The sequence below is a fragment of the Zootoca vivipara genome, chromosome 11 (genome assembly GCF_963506605.1).
Source record: "Zootoca vivipara chromosome 11, rZooViv1.1, whole genome shotgun sequence".
Taxonomy (NCBI): Eukaryota; Metazoa; Chordata; class Lepidosauria; order Squamata; family Lacertidae; genus Zootoca; species Zootoca vivipara.
This window is the reverse complement of record NC_083286.1, coordinates 13,832,634-13,853,392: the sequence shown is the minus strand read 5'-3', so window position 1 is coordinate 13,853,392 and position 20,759 is coordinate 13,832,634. Positions and strand designations below refer to the sequence as shown.

The 20,759-nt window shown below is 44.6% G+C and overlaps 1 protein-coding gene across 1 annotated transcript in view; it reads right to left on the bottom strand.

Annotated features, from left to right (window-relative positions):
- Nucleotides 1–20,759, bottom strand: part of FBN2 (fibrillin 2) — a 140,301-nt gene that overhangs the window by 66,876 nt on the left and 52,666 nt on the right. Inside the window, exons 10-19 of the mRNA XM_035099625.2 lie at nt 19,743–19,976; nt 19,305–19,442; nt 15,157–15,276; nt 8,296–8,421; nt 7,020–7,142; nt 6,538–6,660; nt 4,366–4,518; nt 2,421–2,474; nt 1,340–1,465; nt 384–509 (exon numbers count right to left, since the gene is read on the bottom strand). Coding sequence (XP_034955516.2) covers nt 384–509; nt 1,340–1,465; nt 2,421–2,474; nt 4,366–4,518; nt 6,538–6,660; nt 7,020–7,142; nt 8,296–8,421; nt 15,157–15,276; nt 19,305–19,442; nt 19,743–19,976 — 1,323 coding nt within the window. The remainder of the gene's footprint in view (nt 1–383; nt 510–1,339; nt 1,466–2,420; nt 2,475–4,365; nt 4,519–6,537; nt 6,661–7,019; nt 7,143–8,295; nt 8,422–15,156; nt 15,277–19,304; nt 19,443–19,742; nt 19,977–20,759) is intronic.

Below are 20,759 nucleotides of genomic sequence, written 5' to 3'. Positions count from 1 at the left end.
AGCAATGAGACCTCCAATCATTCAGTCTACTTGGGAAGATGCGGCAAATCGCAACTATTCTATAGATTCTGGCCTGAAGGAATTCTCTGCAGGTGTCTCTAAGAACAATTAGCTGCTCTGTGCTGGTGCAATTTAATGTAGCTTAATGAGATGCGGAAGATATTCATACAGTATTCAGGAAATGAATTCTTAAGTAACAAAAAATAGTTATAGCCTATTTGACCAGTTTCGAAGCTTAAAAATAATTTAAAACAGGAACTAAAAAAATGTAAGAAATGAAGCTTTGGTGCCTTGTATTAGGCTTATAACCAATGACTAGTTTTATGAGATAAATAGTTATGAATTCAGGACTACATCCGTATTTTTCACTGCAGAAATCTTACCTTCACATGTGTCAGTTTCACTGCTGAATATATACCCCTTTGGGCATGAGCAGCTGTAGCTTCCAGGGGTATTTCGACACAAGCCATTGTCGCATAGCAATCTGTTCACTAGACATTCATCGATGTCTGGAAAAGAAAAGTTGATCGTACCAATTAGTATGCATGGCAGGAGTGGTGTTGCCCCTTCCCACTCACAACAGCAGAAGGAAAATTACCATTAACGTTCTTCCACAAATGTCAGTGATATTTTTCTAGAATAAAGAGGTGCTGGAATTCACCATGAACACCTCCCTCTTTGTTCTCTTAGAATGGCAATGGTGCACACCTGAGAGGTGCCGGAACTGAGTTCCTGTGAGTTCCCGCTGATAAAAAAAAACCCTGGCTTCTATAAGCAGAAGCAGAAGTGGTTCATTTGGTATGGAGGAGCTTCCTGGCACAGGCAGGCTGGTTTTGCTTACTGGAAGGGAGGGGGGTGAAGTAGTGCAGAGGTTGGTGTGGAAATTGCCAGTTTAGCTCTGCCAATATGTTTGCAATGTACCAACTTCTCTGCTTCTCTCCCCTTCCTCTCCTATTAAGCGACAGTGACCCACCTGCAAGAAAATGGTCCCACCACACCCAGTGAGCCGCTTCTGAGCAACAGTGGAAGAATTCATCCAGTTCTATATAGGAGCTAGCATGCTCCTTTTGCACAAAAGCCTGTGCAAGAAAAAGGGCAATTCTTTCTCTTGTTTCACTTTTCTCACACAAAACTCTAGTGAAAGATATAAAATAGCTCTTCAATTAGCAGAACAGAACACCGGGAAGGTTCTTTCTCGTTTGAGGCACCTAACACTCTCTCTATTGTGAAGGAAAGGCAGCGACCACAATACTTAGCTTTCAAGCACTATTTTCCTGTTGCTGTTAGACTCATGGGCAGCCACAGCAGAAATCATATGAATACAGTTCAGATAACATACCAACACAATTTCTTCCTGAAATATCCGATTCATATCCGTTGTTACAATTACACCGATAGCTGCCACGCAGGTTTTCACAAACCCCATTGGAGCAAATATCAGGATCTAAAGCACATTCATTAATATCTGCAAGAATAAAACAAGTAACATAATTAATGTGGGTAGTTCATAATTTAAATGACAAAAAATATACATATAATAATATGTGTGTATCTGAAGAAGTGTGCATGCCCACAAAAGCTTATACCAAAAACAAACTTAATAAAAAAATTCCTTCAGTAGCACCTTAAAGACCAACTAAGTTTTTATTTTGGTATGAGCTTTCGTGTGCATGCACACTTCTTCAGATACAAACTTAGTTGGTCTCTAAGGTACTACTGGACAATTTAATTTTATTTTTAAAAAATATACAGTACTAACTTCTTACAGCAAAGCCATTTAGTAAAAAGTTAAACCAACCATACTGAAGCTGCATAAAAGGTTAACACTTCAAATTAAACATCAGCAGACAAAATAGAACATTGGTCTGTTTGCCCAGACAATAATGGAATATTAACCTGCTGCTGTATTTTCGTGTCCATTAGGATTTGTACCTAGTCTCAACTGTTTTTTTTTTGTGTGTGTGGTTGCTTTAAATATGGCAACCTGCTTTGAGATTAGTGCTGGGCTAAAATATTTTAAATAATAAATAAATTCTTTGTTACAGGACTGCAGCCTGAAGCTGCTTGGGAAGTGTTTGGACTGTACGCACAGGTTTAAGGAATGAAAGTTGTTTCATTTTATTAAAATACTATGTATATGCTACTGCCAAGAGAACATGTATAAATACATTCCATGCTTCTGCTGCAGCAAGAGAAAATTTTGCCATTGGTTCCAGTGGGAAAACAGCTTAGCCATTCCTCAGAGTCTGGTTCACTTTTTAAAAAATATGGTGCCTCATACCTAAAACAACAGCATGTGGGAGGTTGAGGAACAAAATATTTTTGTCCGTTTATCTGATTTCATGCACAAGATTTATTTATTTATTTCCATTTCCTTTCTTTTTCATAGGTCACACCTGTAAAATGTTATGGAGTATTACCTCTTCCATCCACCGTAATTCCTACGCCACTACTACACAGACCACGGAACTCAGCTTCTCATATGAAAACAAAAAAGGTAGAAAAACATAAAAAAATAGGTTAAGTATGACTATGCTTTAATACCATGATACCTCAACTACTGCAGATCCAAATCTGATGTTATTTAACACTTGCAAGTACTGTGGAAGGAAACAACAGTCCCAACTAGGGAAGAATGGCAAGCCAGTCCAGTTTGCTGGACTATACTGAAATGGCAAAACCTGACCATGAGACTCAGGAACCAAGAAGATAAAGACTTTTAAAAAAAGAATGGGGGGGATTCATAACTTACTTAGGAGACCATTGTAAAGAGATAAAAATGTTAGCTGGACCTTAAAAACCACTTGTGAAGGATCCAATTCTGGATCCACACATCCTTCCACAGTGGGGACATTGGTTTCTGGGCGGGAGTTGATCACGGTATGGATTTGCAAATCGTGCCTTCCTCTTAGCACGTTTCTCCCTTGCATCCTGAGATCTAGTGTCTTCAAAGCCCATGACACCTTTGGTAAAGGCTGTTCTCCAACTGGAGCACTTGCAGGCCAGTGTTTCCCAGTTCTCAGTGTTTATACTACATTTTTTTAAAGATTTGCCTTGAGACACTCTTTAAACCTCTTTTGTTGACCACCAGCATTACACTTTCCATTTTTAAGTTTGGAATAGATTAGTTGCTTTGGAAGACGATCATCAGGCATCCGCAAAACATAATCAGTCCAATGAAGTTGATGTTGAAGAATCACTGCTTCAACACTGGTGATATTTGCTTCTTCCAGTACCCTGATATTCGCCTGTCGTCCCTAGTGATATGTAATATTTTTTGGAGACACCATTGATGGAATCTTTCAAGGAGGTTGAGATGGTCCATGTTTCACAAGCATACAATAAGATTGGTAGCACAATAGCTTTGTAAACAAGCATTTTGGTTTCCATGCGAATGTCCTGGTCCTCAAACACTCTGCACTTCAATCGGGAGAAAGCCGCACTCGCAGAGCTCAGGCGATACTGGATTTTGGCATCCATGTTGGCCCTTGTGGAAAGATAACTGCCTAGGTAGGAGAAGTGATCAACATTTTCCAATGTTACACCATTGAGTTGGATTTGTGGTGCTGCAGAGGGGTTATTTTGTACTTGTTGGTGCGGCACTTTGGTTTTTTTGGATGCTGAGTGATAGGCCAAGCTTTTCGTAAGCTTCTGCAAAGGTATTTAGGATGGTTTGGAGGTCATCCTCTGAGTGTGTGCACACTACGTTGTCATCAGCATACTGAAGCTCTATGACAGAAGTTACGGTAACCTTACTCTTTCCTTTCAGCCTGCTAAGATCAAAGAGCTTTCCATCTGTTCAATATATGATTTCTACTCCGGTGGGGAGGTTCCCTTCAACAAAGTGTAGGATCATGGCAATGAAAATAATGAATAGAGTTGGGGCAATAACACAACCCTGTTTAACATCTGATCCCACTGTGAATGTTTCACTTTGAGAGCCATTGTTATCTGTGATTGTTGCTGTCATATTATCATGGAGCAGCCGAATTTACAAATTTATCTGAGCAGCCAATTTTCAGAAGGCACAGCCCACAGTGCATTACAATTTACAGTGTTGAAAACCTTAGTCAGGTCAATAAACACCATATACAGGGGTTGGTATTGCTCTCTGCATTTTTCTTGAAGCTGTCAAGCAGTGAAAATCATGTCCACTGTCCCCCTAGATGGCTGAAAACTATTTTGGGATTCAGGAAGGGTCACCTCGGATATTGCTAAGAGACGGTTTGCTAAGATCCTTGGAAGAATTTTGCCGGCCGCAGCTAATAGAGAGATCCCTCAATAGTTTCCACAATCAGTTCTGTCACCTTTTTAAAAGAGATTGATGATTTTTGCATCAAAATCAAAAGAAGAACACAATTTTACCTGAGTTCTTGGCAGGGCATGGGTGGCAAGGCTCTCCAAAGCCATAGTCCAGATTGGCACAGCAACATTCAGATTTTGTCACTGCTCCAGGAAAAGGTCGGACACATATTCCCTTTTTGATCCCTCCGTAGCATGTGCTGCGCATATGGGTATCTAAGAGGAGTTGGGCACAACAATAGGTGAGTTGTCTTGCAACTGGAAATGGTATGAAGAAATGCTCTTCACATAAAAAATGAACCCAAAACCTTTACATCTGCAATTCATTAATTAATAATGAATACAAAACTTAGCTTCTACAAAGTCCATTACCAACCAAATGCTGACATCCAACATAGGCTTATATCTGTATCTGGGTATTCCGTTCATGCCCAAAGTTATTTCTAGTACGTATCTCTTACCTAACTTTATTTCCTGCAGGTTACTTTTGAGTTTGTATGAATGCGTGTATGATTTAAGATTATTTACATTGCAATTCTATACATGTCTACTCAGTACGTGTGTATAGTACGGCAGTCTTAATGAAATTTTCTTTTCATACAGTCTGTTAAATATTTAACCTGCTTGTCAGCACTACTAAAAGCCCTAAGCAGAATGTTTAATAAAAAATGCCAATTCTCAGACTATAAACACTTTTCAGCTGCCTACAGTTTCTGCCTACATCACTTAGATCATTCAAAAGTTCTTGCAGCTTAGCCAACAAGGAGGGTTTTGAAGCCAAAAAGAATTTACAGTAGATTTGTTAACAGTAGACACACACTTTGAAATTCTGTTCAGAGGGACAAGAATGAGTAAGATATTTTTTTTATCATGCACTATTTAAGATTTCTTCCCATTACTGCATGTCTAGAGTAATTATATCATCTTGTTGAAGAACTGAATTTCCTAAATGATTCCTGATTTTGCCTCTAGTGAAGAAATAATCTAACAACTAATCTCAAGTTAGATTCTTTTAAGCACCAGCATTGTGTATTCCTAAAGAGAATTAAACACCCTGGACTACAGACATTACTGCTAGTGCGGGGCCAGGGCTTAGAAGGTTTTAGTTTCTGCCCTGAAACCTGTACTTTCAGCAAGGCAAATTTCCCCAGCATCAACAAATCTATGGCAAATTGAGAGGTGGGGAAATCCCCATATAACTTTGGGGTTATTTTAAGAATTGAATAGGTTATTCATGCCAACTTGGATTTAGCCCTTTGGGTCTGGCTCTGGAATTACACAGATTCAATATCATAAGGTAAAGGTAAAGGGACCCCTGACCATTAGGTCCAGTCGTGACCGACTCTGGGGTTGCGGCACTCATCTCACGTTATTGGCCGAGGGAGCCAGCGTACAGGTTCCAGGTCATGTGGAAAGCATGACAAAGCCGCTTCTGGCAAACCAGAGCAGCACATGGAAACGCCGTTTACCTTTCCGCCGGAGCGGTATCTATTTATCTACTTGCACTTTGATGTGCTTTCGAACTGCTAGGTTGGCACAATGCCAAACCTAAACATTCTCATTTTCATTGTTGTTTCCAGACTGCCAATGAAAAATTTGCATTTATTAAGGAGTTAGTAGTAGAGAACAGAGGAGATGAAAAACTTTAGTGTACACTACTACTTCATTAGGCAGTGTTTGTTTATATTTAGAAGACTAGACGGACTATGAAACTACAATGTGCTGTTTCAAGTATGCGACAAAATAGGCTTTAGAACATATAGTGCAGTTTATCTTTGTAAACACAAGAAGTGGGAAAGTAGGCATTTCTGCAAAAGCTATTTTCATGTTAGAAGTGCTAGCACAAGTGGAAGTCATGTAATAGCACACACACACACACACACACACACACACACAGAGCAGCAGTGGTTGGCTCCGATACACAACCAGCACTGTGTCAAACTTCTGCTGCCTTGCCCCTCTCTTTCGGAAAAGACACACGACATTCAGGAGACGAAAGAGCAATGCAGTCCCAGCCACAGGGCCCCAGTGGCCGTAATGCTGAATGGTATATGATATTCTAGTGTTGTGCAACACTTCTGCTAGCCCAAGCTGCCCACTGGGTCCAGCTGTTGCACTACATTAACAATGGGGACCTCACTAGCAGAATGACTGTTGTACTAGCAGCTGCCACATTTGGCTCTCACCCATATTTGTTTAAACTTTATCACATTAAACTGTAAAAGTGTCTCTTACCTACACAAACACGACCATCAACTCCCACTGCTAGGCCTGGTGGACAATCACAACGAAACGAGCCCTCGGTGTTAATGCAGTGACCATTCATGCAAATCCCTGGTTGATGGCACTCATCAATATCTGGAGGAAAACGTATGTTTGACTGATTAGTAATTGAAACCATGATTTTCTTATAAAATTGTGTAATTGTGGCCTTCTAATGTCATTCACCAACTGCTTCCACTGATGATTCATATGTGGATTAAATAAACAATCAATGAATAGGCTCGGGGCAAATTTTGATCAAAGGGCACAAACCTCAACGCTGGCACAATTCAGTGGAAACTTTTCCTATGTCAGCACATAGGGGTGTGTGTGTGAGTGTGTGTGTGTGTGTGTGTGTGTGTGTGTGTGTGTGTGTGAGAGAGAGAGAGAGAGAGAGAGAGAGAGAGAGAGAGAGAGAGAGTGTCAAGATTGCCATAATATGGTGTCTTACATACCAGTACAGTAGCGCCCATTAGGAGCCAAGACAAAGCCCGGTTTGCAGATGCATTTGAAACTTCCATCCTCATTTATACACATGCCATTCAAACACATGTTGGTAGTTGTGCATTCGTCATGATCTAGAAAAATAAATTAGTAGATATATTTAATCCTTGAAGAAATTACTCAAGATCCCTTTCAAGATTTGTCTCATTTAATGAGAATCTTTCTACCAGAAAAACAAATGGGTGAAGTCACATAAAATGAATGGCAAATCTTTCTTTTAATCATTTTGTGCCAAACTTGGCTATACCTTAAGAGAGTGATCCAACTGGAAAGTGAAAACTTCAGTTCATCTACTTTGAACAAGTGGACATGAAGGGCATCCACAGTGCACATGTTCTTAGCATTTTCTCAGGGCGCTAAAAATTATGGCCATTGCATTCTGCATTACTTGAAGCATCCCAACCACCATCAAAGGCGGCCCCACATATAAAGCATTGCAGTGCTGCTTAAATCAGAATTTAAAATTGGAATCTGAACCTGGTTTCATATCCTGGATTGCAAACAACATTTAAATTCAGTTCAAAAGTTCAGGCATCTCAGAAAACTGGTTTTAAATAGCCAGAATCTAAACACTGGTCAGACACATGGAAGGAGAAGAGGGGAGAAAACAAAGAGCAAGGCATGGCCCCATGATTCATTATTGGCCCAACAGTCTGCCTTGGTCTGAGGCACTTTATAGGCTGCCTGATTCAACTTTGGATACTGTACATCCAAGGATGCTTTATTTTGTCTCCATTCAGCACTGATAAATTAAAAATGCCTGAAACTTTTGCTCCTTTTTTTAAAATAAAAAAGGATAAAAATTGCAGAAATAGGGCAAAATGGGGCAAAAAGTTGCTTTTAAAAAAAGGGGGGGTGCAAATCCTTCTGAGGGCATGAATCCAGCCAAATTTCAGAAGGATAACTGCAATAGTTCCCCCCCCCCAATATGGACCAGTGTACTACGTGTCAACCTATTTTGTAATTAACTGGCAAAGGCTAAATAAATAATAAAGTTATGTTAAAATTGAATTTGTTATTATTTAAAAAAACACCCTGAAATGGTAGCTGAAATTTTAACAAGCCCACAGTATAGTCCCAGTATATAAATTGTTGATGTTTAACCTATGAATATACTTTATTCTTTGCCATATAATGACAAGGACAGTATGAACACTCTTGCATGGAAATTTGCACATTTTATCAGCATTAAAAGTGAACAAAGAAGCAAAACAAGTAATTTCATACCAACACAGTTTTTCCCATCAGTAGTCAGTTCAAACCCAGCATTGCAAATGCATTGGAAACTTCCCTCAGTGTTCACACATCGGCCGTTTTTACAAAGCACACCATTCTGGATACATTCATCAAGATCTGAAGGGGGGGATGGGGCAGACAGAGAATTATAATGAAATAATTATCAACTAGTTTCAAAGAGAAAACAAGAAATTTGTTCAGACCATTGGGTCCAAACTTCAGGTTTACATACCCCTTACTTAATGAAAATTATATTTTTCAATTTTGCTATTGGGAAGTGTGAGGGACAGGGGATATCGCGAAGTCCCTCCCCTCCTGAGTTCAAGCCCATCCCCGAGCACAGGGGAAAGCAGAGAGAGTTCCGATTCCAATGGGGAAGCAGGAAGTCGTGTCCGAGGCTCAGGCAAGGTAGAGGAGCCAGGGTCCCAGGTGGGACAGGAAGGGGCGAATAAGGGGGGGAGACCCATCCCCCCAACTCCGGAATTACGCAGAAAGAGGAGGGGAAAGAGGATGGGTCTGCCAAAGCTTTTGTGTTGGAGAAAGACGCGCCAAAAGCCATTCGGAGGTTCTGGAACCGACTGACCACATCACTCCGTGTAAATAGCAATGACTTCAGCACTGTAAATACGCAGCACCAATAAAAGAATAAAATGCAGAGCTGCGTAGCGTCGTTACTCTGAAGTAGCCCACTCCGGCCACTGTGACAGCAACCTCCGAATCCTTTTTTGGGCTACTTGGGAGTTGCCGGGATGAGCGTGTCAGAGGCGGAGAGATGGCGGCAGATCGCGGAGCAAGCCCAGCAAGAACTGCAGCAGCTGTCGCTGCAGGCGCAGGGGGAATTGAAGGCAGCTAAAGAAGAGACTAAGAAGGTCCAGGACGACCGGCTACAACTTGCGGAACAGGTGAGAGCGCTACAGGAAAGAGAGCAGGAATTAAGGGCGGTGGCGGTAGACCTCCAAAACAAGCTGGATGCAGAGAAAAACAAGGCGGGAGGGGCACCCCAAGTCCAAGTGCTGCCAGGAAGGAGAGCCGGGACCCTAGTAAGCAAGTTCAATGGAGACCCGAGGGAATATCAGGGCTTTGAGACTGAGATCGTGTATGCTCTTGAGCTGCACCACGATGAGTTCCCTGATGATGAGCACAGGGTAGCGTTTATTGTGGAGCACCTTACCGGGGCAGCCAGGGAGTGGCTAAGACCGTTAATCGCAACAAAGAATCCTTGCATGAAGAATGTCAAACTATTTCTAGAAGGTTTGAAAACGATGTATTCGTCCGATAGTCATATGGACCAGACTAAGGAGGAACTTCATAATTTACGCCAAGGAAATATGACAGTTCGCGCGTATTGGGCGAAATTCACCATGCTGGTGCACAGATTGGGGTGGGAACTGGAGTCACCCCCAATGCAAGCGGCGTTCTACTTGGGGTTGCATGAGGAGGTGAAGGATGAGCTCTCGAGAGGTCCAAAGCCCAGTAATATGGATCAGCTGAGCAAAGCGGCTCTGGCGGTGGGGGTGAGACAGGAATCCCGGTGGAGCGACAAGCAAGCAACGCGCGCAAAGCGGGCTTGGTTCCCACGGTCGCAGGAGAAGCCACTCCCCCAACAACCCTTTCAAGCCACGCCTGGGGCCAGCCAGGACCAGGAACCCATGCAGATTGATAGCGCGCGCGCGGGGGCTTTTCAAACCCCAGCGGCGCCAAGACGCAAGGAGGGAAGGGGTGGGAATTGCTTTCTCTGCAACTCCCCCCAGCATCTCGTCAGAGACTGCCCACATCGCAGGGAGTGGCAAGGAAAGGCGGGAACGGTTGTGCCCTCCCCCACTGACGCAGCACCACAGCAGGGAAACGAGAAAGCCTGGCTGCAGGAGACAAGGGGCAGCAGCCAGGCACAGTCAGCAGACAACAGCCCCAGCCCACCCACCCGCACAGAGAGGAGCAGAGCCAGCCCACCCCTCCCAGAGCAGGAGTGGTTCTAGAAGTGACGCTCACGCTCCCAAATGGCTATCCCCTGACGGTCCTCGCCCTAATTGACAGTGGGGCGTCAGCGAACTTCTTCTCGAGAAACTTTGCAGAAGAGCACCAGATCCAGCTTCTGCAGCTGGATTTTCCTCTGCACGTGGCGACCATTGACGGCAGAGAGCTGCTGGGAGGGGCCATCACTCATCAAACCCCCCCATGAAAATGACGGTGGGAAGGCACTCAGAGACGCTGGCATTCAACGTCACCACCATCTCAGACCCCCCCATCGTTTTGGGCATGAGCTGGCTGGCGCGCCACGACCCCTCCATCAGTTGGCACCAGAGGTGCATCACTTTTGGATCGGACTTTTGCCTGGAACATTGCATGCAGCGCCAACCAGGGGAGGGGCCTCCGATAGCCACGGTAGCCACCATGCACGTCAAAGGGGGTGAGGCGATACCCAAGCCGTACTGGGACCTGCAGGAGGTCTTCAGCGAAGCGGAGTCCGACCACCTACCCCCACACAGGCCTTTTGACTGCCAGATCAACCTGGTGCCAGGGGCAACTATACCCCCAGCCAAGCTGTACGCCATGTCGGACCAGGAACTGGAGGATCTGCGCGCTTTCATCGACAAGAACCTCAAGCGGGGGTTCATCAGAGAAAGCAAGGCAGCAGGGGGCAGCCCAGTCTTCTGGGTGGACAAGAAAGACACGCAACAGCGCCGTCTTGTGGTGGATTTTAGACGGCTGAATTCAGTGACAGAGCCAGTGGCTTTCCCCATGCCCAGAGTGGATGATCTCCTGACAGCGGCACGCAGGGGCAAGATTTTCACCAAGCTAGACCTGAGGGGGGGCGTACAACTTGATCAGGATCCGGGAAGGCGATGAATGGAAAACCACAATGTTCACGCCTCTGGGCTCTTTTGAATATCTGGTGATGCCCTTCGGGTTGCAAGGGGGCTCAGCATGCTTCCAGGCCTTCATGTACCACGTCCTGGGGTCCCTCCTCTTCAGGAAATGCTTGGTCTTCCTGGATGACATCCTTATCTATTCCGATGACCCAGTGCAGCATGTGAAAGATGTCAGGGAGGTGTTGCAGCGCCTGAAGGAGAACCACCTGTATGTGAAGCTGGAGAAGTGCAAGTTTCACACCAAGGAGGTGGACTTCCTGGGCTACAAGCTGTCAGACAAGGGGCTGGCGATGGACAAGGACAAGGTGCAGGCCATCCTGGACTGGCACAGCCCCAGGACGCGCAAAGATGCCCAACGCCTACTAGGCTTCGCCAACTTCTACAGGAAGTTCATCAAGAACTTCTCTCGCGTTACGGCTCCCATCACTGACTGCCTGAGAGGCAAGCAGAAGTTCAGGTGGACACCAGAGGCGCAAGCAGCGTTCGAAAGCCTCAAGAGGGTGTTCGCCTCAGACCAGAACCTGTTCCACGTGGTTCAGGACGCGCCCCTGCGCGTGGAGACAGATGCTTCTGATAAAGCTGTGGGCGCCATTTTGTTGCAACTGGACGCCAACAGAGAGTGGAGACCCTGTGCCTTCTTCTCCAGGAAGTTGACCCAGCCAGAGCGAAACTACACGGTGTTTGATAGGGAACTTCTTGCGATCCACACTGCGTTCCAGCACTGGAGACACTTCCTGGTGGGCGCCAAGCACCCCATCCAGGTGTGCACAGACCACAAGAACCTGGAGTTCTGGAGAACTGCCAGGGTGCTCAACCAGCGGCAGATACGGTGGGCAGAGTTCTTCTCGAACTTCAACTTCTCCATACACTACATCCCGGGAGAGCAGAATGTCAGGGCGGATGCCCTCTCCCGCAAGCCAGAGTACATGGAGGAGGAGGCGCCACCGGCACCCAGGCACATTTTCCCCCCGTCAGCATGGTCCTGCGGAGCAGCAGTGGTGAGCGAGGCGGAGCTCACAGCACTGACGGCAGCGGATGAATTTGCCAACCGCATCTTCAGAGAACTGAGAGGGGGGGGGGAGCAGGCAAAAGACTTTGCAGAACGCAGGGGGCTGCTTTTCTACAAGGGTGCACTGTACCTGCCCACCACCCAGCTTAGACGTACGGTCCTCAAGCAGATGCACGACAACCCAACGGCGGGTCATTTTGGGAGGGACAAAACCGCTCACCTAGTCATGAGACACTTCTGGTGGCCAGGGGTGCGGGAAGATGTTCGAGACTATGTACGGGGCTGTGACACCTGCCAGCGGGCAAAGGTGGTCAGAGCAGCGCCACCGGGATTGCTGGAGCCCTTAGCCACGCCACACAGGCCGTGGGAAGTGGTGTCCATGGACTTCATCACAGATCTGCCTTCTTCCAGGGGCAAGACCGCAGTGTTGGTGGTGGTGGACCTCATGTCCAAAATGTGCCACTTTATACCGTGTGCCAGGGCGGTCTCTGCAGAAGAGACAGCCAAACTGTTTGTGGATCACGTATTCAGACTGCATGGATTACCTTTAAGGGTTATTTCGGATCGTGGCCGCCAATTTGTTTCCAGGTTCTGGCGGCGGCTCATGAACCTCCTGCAGGTGGAGGTCAGCTTGTCGACGGCTAGACACCCGCAGACCAATGGACAGGCGGAGAGGGTCAACGCCATTCTGCAGCAGTACCTGAGATGCTACGTCAGCCAGCGGCAAACGGACTGGGTGGATCGCCTGCCACTGGCAGAATTTGCCTACAACAATGCGGTGCACGTCTCCACAGGGGTGTCGCCCTTTAAGGCCAATTACAGGCGCGACCTCAGATCTTTCCCAGAGAGGGAGGGGGAGGAGGAGGAGGAGGGCCCACAGGCTGAGGATTGGGCAGAGGAACTGGAGACGGTGCACCAGCAGCTCAGAGAACACTTGGAGAGAGCCAAGGAAGCGTACAAGAAGGGGGCAGATCGCCACAGGCGACCGGGGGAGGTCATTAGGGTGGGGGACAAAGTTTGGTTGTCCTCGGAGGGCCTTCCCATCAGAGGGAGGTGCAAAAAGCTGGCGCCCAGAAGGTTGGGCCCCTTCACGGTCACGCAACAGGTCAACCCGGTGGCATACAGGCTGGCACTGCCAGAGGACATGAGGGTGCACCCAGTGTTTCATAGATCGCTGCTGTCGCCGTACAGGGAAAGCAGCAGGCTCCGAGACAGCGAACAAACCCCTGAGGGAGGGGGGGAGAGAGAAGGCAGGGAGCAACTCAATGAGGCCACGGCCATCCTGGACTCAAGGAGGGGGGTGAGGGGCCTGGAGTACCTCATGGCATGGGAGGATGCTCCACCGTCCCAGAATGAATGGGTCCCAGCCACTCAGATACAGGAGGAATTCCTGGTAGAAGAATTTCACGCCCTCTTTCCCCATAGACCCAAGCCCTGGCGCATGGAAAGGGAGGGGGAGGGGGAGGAAGCACGGGAGAGCAGTTCACCATGGCGCTGGGAAGCGGAGTTTGAGGAACCAGAGGATGAGGTATGGGTGTCACCGAGATCCACCCAGTCAGAGGAAGGAGCAGATTGGCAGAACATTTTTACCCCTACCAGCTCTGACGCCACGGACTTTTTGGGATTCCCGTCCTCCCAGGCGGAAGGGGGGGGATCGCAGGACTGGGGGGAGGTGTTCACACCAACGGGCTCGGAAGGCACTGAGTTCTTAGGCTTCCAGTCGTCACCGACACCTGGGGGGGACCTGGGGAGGGGTGAAGGAGAGCTTGGGAGGGGGGTGGATGTGAGGGACAGGGGATATCGCGAAGTCCCTCCCCTCCTGAGTTCAAGCCCATCCCCGAGCACAGGGGAAAGCAGAGAGAGTTCCGATTCCAATGGGGAAGCAGGAAGTCGTGTCCGAGGCTCAGGCAAGGTAGAGGAGCCAGGGTCCCAGGTGGGATAGGAAGGGGCGAATAAGGGGGGGAGACCCATCCCCCCAACTCCGGAATTACGCAGAAAGAGGAGGGGAAAGAGGATGGGTCTGCCAAAGCTTTTGTGTTGGAGAAAGACGCGCCAAAAGCCATTCGGAGGTTCTGGAACCGACTGACCACATCACTCCGTGTAAATAGCAATGACTTCAGCACTGTAAATACGCAGCACCAATAAAAGAATAAAATGCAGAGCTGCGTAGCGTCGTTACTCTGAAGTAGCCCACTCCGGCCACTGTGACAGGAAGCAAACATGAAGTAGCTTGTCAGTATATTTGAAATCTGTTTACAGATCCAGACTTGACACCACCACTGTCCCACTACTCAGCGTAATGGAACTCACATAACTAAATTTAGCTAGATTGTGTCCTGTACATTTGAGATGTGAACCCTATAGCTTTAATATATACCAAATATCAAGTATTTTATCTGTCCACAATCACTTGATTTTTCAAATGCAAGCAGATTTGACAAAGTCTGCTCCTGTAATAACACTTTTTCCCTTTCTTTTTGTTAGCATCCCTCTGTCTCAAGGGACAATAGTGTGTGCCTCTGGAGGCGAAATGAACCACTGAAGAATCACAGCGCCTGCTGTGGCTGCAAAGACTGGTGACTCATAACTGCTACTTCCCACATTGATTTTGCTGTGTTAGTAGCACTGAACTCCAGGGCACAAGCCTGGACAGTGTGTATGGAGGTCCTGGGCTGCCCAAATGACAAGACCTCCCTGTCGGCCTCACTAATGTGGTCCAAAGGAAAGCAGAGCAATACATTTGGCACCAGCCTGGCTGCAACAGGCGCCAGAAGGAGGTGTACAGGGCGCCATCCAACCATTTTACAGACTCCATTCCAGATTTGTGTAGGGTTTGTAAATACTACATCACTGTCACCGTTTGCTGAAAAGGCAATTCAAAATCGTATTGGATAATCTAAGGGGGGGTGGGGAGCCAGATCAAACTCAGGTCAAATATAAGCACAATTAATTGCGGAAGTATGGTGTTCTTACCAATGCAAGCCTGCTTTGTAGGTGTTCTCTGGAAACCTGTATGGCATTTGCAATAATAAGAACCAGGTGTGTTCACACAGTCTCCATTAGTGCATGGATTTGATATGCACTCATCAACATCTGTTGATATCAGAAAAGAAGACAATCAGATTTCACAAGTTATACAAAAGAGTTCCTAACAAGTACAATTTCTGAACAGAGAAATAAATTTCACTTTCTTCAGCAGAAACTGATTCAAAACACTAATCTAAAAAAGAGAGACTTGCACCATGATTCTCAGTATATAGTCATTACCTAATACAGCCCACTCAGTCTGTTTTGAAAAATATGCAGCATCTCATGCTTCTTAAATAAATAAAATAAAATCTAGGTAGAGAAAGAAAATAAAGCAATTAAGAAATATAAATATACACTTGTCACTAGATTACTAGGGCTGAATCACATAGTTCTTGTTTCTCCATTGTTAATTTGCCTTTCCGTGTTTTGGAGATGTGCCTGGCTGCCGATTTTAGGATAGGTTTCAACACACTTGGATCATGTGGAAAAACGAAGTATCAGGATTGACAAACACATAGCATCACAGCAGTCAAATGCACTGACTGAACTCACAAGACATGGCTCTTCACATGGAGGTGGCTGCCAAATGTAGCTTAACTACAGAAAAGCAACCATGCGAGCCCATTACTTACTACATATAATGCAACTCCTTGTTTCTGTTTATGGGCATTTCCTTAAATCAACAACCATTCATATTTATGATTTTGAATGAAGTGTTTTAGTTAACAGCCTGATCATACACCTGGGAAGAGGTTTATCAGCTGTTTATGGCACAGATTTTCATATGGCATTATGGCATTAGCTTCCTTCCTTCTTTTTGCAGTGGCAATTAGATCAGGCACAATGTCTTCCTTAAACTGGGAGAAATGTGTGCATACTGAAATGAGCAGTGATCAAATGAAAAAGCCCCCGTCCCCACCTATGCAGGATAAACCTCCTTATTACAGAGGTAAAATGGACAACAGTTTAAGAAACCCATTGCCATTTCACCTACGTTCTGGGACTCTAGTACCTATCTCAGGCATCCCCAAACTGCCACCCTCCAGATGTTTTGGCCTACAACTCCCATGATCCCTAGCTAACAGGACCAGTGGTTGGGGAAGATGGGAATTGTACTCCAAAACATCTGGAGGGCCGAAGTTTGGGGATGCCTGACCTATCTGAACAGCAGTGAAACTGACAATACATTCTGAACCACGTGTGATTTTCATCTCTGTGGTGAAAAGGCAATAGTTTCTTGCCAGAGCTTTCCCATTCTGCTCATTGTCTTTTCCCTTCAGCCTGTCCTTTCTTCCTGGGATCGCTTTCAAACTCTTGTTGCGTACAAAATTTGATGTGTACAAAATTTGATGCATCTTTTGCCTTTCTTTTTCTGGGTTAAGTCCTTGAGTTTTAGCTCTGTTGTTCCTTTCTGGAAACTTTACAGTGAGCTCCTGTTAGTTTGGCTAAAGCATTGGTTTTCTGAGTTGGCTGTAATGAGCAAATGGTAGCCTGTCGTCCAGCAGGAGGAGAACTAGAGGCTGCCAAGGGAAGCTGTTCCCCCAACCCATCACCCACAGTTTCAAGGGGGAACAACTCTCAGGATACAGAATCAGATTCACATTGTCCCCAAAGCAAGCATGGAAACGGAGCTTCTCTTTGCAGGCTTTGGACAAAAACTCTCCAAATTTGTCTACCACATTGCACATCCAAAAGTACAAGCAACTCCCAACTTACGTAGGGGTTATAGTCCAAGGCACCTCAAGTTTATGTGAAAATGTGTATATTTGAAACACCATTGAAAAATCATCAAAACAAACCGCTTCCTTCACCCTGCCCCTGCCATACCCCATTCTACCCTCTTTTGTGGCATTTTCAGTTCTGGGTTCAGTGTGATGCGCATGTGCACAGCTGCGCACATATCGGACATGCCTAAAACGGTCGCTGTCTCTCTTTTTTCTCCCCTGAAGACCTTGTGCAAGAGTTTGCACATCAAGCTGCTAATAAATTTTTACTCAATGTAAATTAAATCACATATAAAAAGGATTCTAAGTTATTTGCCCACACCAGTGAAAAGTACAATATACAGTGGTACCTCGACTTACGAAGACGATCCATTCCGCGGCCGTCTTTGTAAGTCGAGGTTTTCGGATGTCGAAGTGCGCGGCCGACGCATGCACGATGAAAAGACTTCCGGGGTTGTCGACTTCGGAAGTCGAAACCTTCGGAAGTCGAAGCGTTCGGATGTCGAGGTATGACTGTATACGGTACATCAGAAATCTAACCTGGCAGATTATGACAATATTCTATCTAATACTATACCCACAGTCCCCATTTCTCATGCAAAACCCCCCAACTTAATTTCACACACCACTTACTTTTGAGCATGTAGTTGAGAAAACTGCAGCAAAGCCATAAACATGAAGCAATATGAAGAGAACAGGATATATTAAAATAATCAAATGTAGCAGCCATTCAGCACTGACTTTTATAATTTTCTGTCTGAATTGTACACAGTAACCTGGGGATTCCTCCTCCCCCACAAACTTCCCTGCAGAATTTGATTATTTTTCTAAGCAAAAACATTTTGCACTCATGCACAGCAAGCCAATCTGTCTCTGGATTATTTGTTTCTGCCCTCAGCAAGCACGCAACGCCAATAATTTCATCAGAACAAAGCCCAAAAATTAAAGCACTGTTGATATTATTTCAACTAGCCCACAGGTCCTCATGAATGTGTTGCCTGTTATATCCTGTCTGTTAACTTCATATGAAAATAAAAGAACTTCTTAAAGGAATGTACTGTACTGAACTGTTAATATATTCATGGGTGGAAGATATGTATAAACAACAAACATAACACACCTTCTGCCTTGGCAAGGTTTCTTCAGAAAGAAAATGCTAAGTTTATGGATGTATATTTTCTTTATGTCCTATGCAAATACATGTACTCTGTCTGATAAGCAAATCTTTTAAGCGCAGCCAGCAGTTCGCTTTTTCCACTAAATTCAAGTCTACAGGGAATATTTCTATTCAGTTCAACTCATTTAAATTTAGTAAACTCCCATACGGTATTAATGCTGGTGATGGAAGGGAGTAAAGACAAACGTACAATAGCTTTTCAATAAGGAAATGCCTGACAAGAGTAAAACTCTTACTTTTTGTTGGAAACCTTTCTGAAGAAACAGAATCTCCTTGCAAATGCCCCCCACATGAGAACACATTGTCTACTTAGTGCTATTTTGGCTTTTCTCTCATCTGCTCACTGTACCTCTCAAAGTACCCTATTATTGCTCAAATGGTTTTCCTTTGAACATTTTCCAACTCTCTAAATGTCCCAGCTGCTCTCTTTAATGCCCTAGCTCTTGTGGGAGTTCATTACAAAGCACTTAGTAGTTTATTTTGTTTCACTGGGCAGTCCAGTTAGTTGAAAACTAATATCCCAGTGAATAGCCTTACAGATTAATACATACATTGTTAGAACTGTAGAGGTGGTTGCTGAACTACTAGAACACACTAGGTAACATCTTTAAACTGTTGCTTCCAAGTATGTTCTAATAATTTAAGAACTACTTCCATATGATACAGCACTCCTAATATTAGATTGCTAAACCTCCAGAAAAGTGTTCTCTTATTAGGAGCTCTTTGATCATCTAGTCATTACACAGAGTTCCTTGTTACTTCCCTCAATAGTTTCTCTCAACCAAGAGTGGCCTTGGTAGGCTCCCAATCTGACCAGAGGAAGGGCTGGAGAGTAGAGGCTGCTTAAACTATTGGCCATTTTTTGTGTGTGCAGTCCAACCATGCAAGATGCTCAATACATTTTGTAAAAAATAAGAGTTGTCCAGCAGAAAACTAGTAAGCATTTGCATCAGTGTACATAAGTGTTTATAAGTTTTATAACAATATGGTAAAAATAAGTGATAAAATAATTCTTCATAGTTATCACATTAATCTACATCTCACTGCAATAAAGTCTCAAGCGCACATTGGGGGCCTTTTAATATTTCAGCATCTTTTTACAAGATATATTTCAGTATCTCTATCGAAGAGGTATTTTAAAGATGTTTACTGATCGGATGAAAAGAGGTGAAATCGGAAATTGCACTCACCAATACAGTCTCCATTTGCATCTTGTTTATACCCCATATTGCATTCGCATCGATAACTGGAAATCGTTGGGATGCAGCGTCCATTTAAACAAAGATTTGGATGGTGTTTACAAATATCTATTGTTTGATTGAGTATTGCTAAGGGGAGGAAAAACAGATCCAAGTTCTATTACAACATTAAAGTTAGGTCCAGATGATCAAATGACTTTATTTCCCATAGTATATTTATTTTTCATAGTATATTTATTCCATGGGGTCACGAAGAGTCGGACACGACTAAATGACTAAACAACAACAACATATTTATTTTAACTTGCAATCAGCAGTATTGACAGTGGTAGGGAATACTCACTCATTCTCTCAACTACTACTACTACTACTTCTACACACACACACCAATTATCCACTGCATGGAAACAATCAAATATGGCAACTTACTCAGCCCTGTAATGATGGGGCCATTTCCTGTGGGACCTTGGCCACCAGTCCCAACTCCAGCCCCACCCACACCAGGGGAAAAACCATTTCCCCCAGGAAGGGGGATGAATCCTGTTCCTCCTGGGCCATAGCCATTTCCATTTCCTCCAGGAAAGAACCCATTTCCTCCTGTGCCACCAGGTCTGGAGCCCCCTATGACAGGAATGCCATCTATGCACAACCTGCGATATTCATCTACAGAAATGAAAAACAACACAGAAGCATTAATACCTCATCTTTTCACAAGGAAGAAGGAACATACACCAGTTTATCAATTTTGGAAAATAAGATACTCACTTAAAAACATACTATTACTTACCATATTAGAGATTTTGCCACCTCAATTAGCTTTGGGCAGAGCTAATTTTTGCAAGGTTACTCCAAGAGTTATCATGACAGAATTTATTCTCAACTATTCAGCAGCTCAGAAATAGAGGATATTCTTTCTTCTACCTTGTTTTAAGTCCCCCAAGGCTGACCGAAAGAAAAATATACTTCTTGCACCGATATGAATTTTGCTTCCAGAAAGGGCGTAATTTATCAAGATAAACCATAATTTCTGTACAGTTTTTGATTATACTGTTTGTATTCATGTAAATGTTCACACCCATCTCCAAATGTGTACTCACATGAGTAAATATGGAATTGGTCGCCATCACTAACCATTGTCTCCTAGCCCATTCACATTAATTTGCTAAGCAAGCACTGGAGACAGCTGAGAACACTCATTTAGAATAATACACAAAATCTCAGCCAACTCCAAGAGAATATATCTCTCCAAGTTATTTTATTCTTTGGAATAGGCAGAATATTATTTATATTAAGATTGTTTAGAAAACATTTAGGGATTCTAAAGGGAATATAGTAAGGATGAGGATATGAGTGATATGGAGCCAGATCACTATGGAATGCAGGTGGTGTGTGTTGGGATTAGCATGACCCAAAAAAAGTTCAAAGGGAGGTAAAAGCAGGTCACAA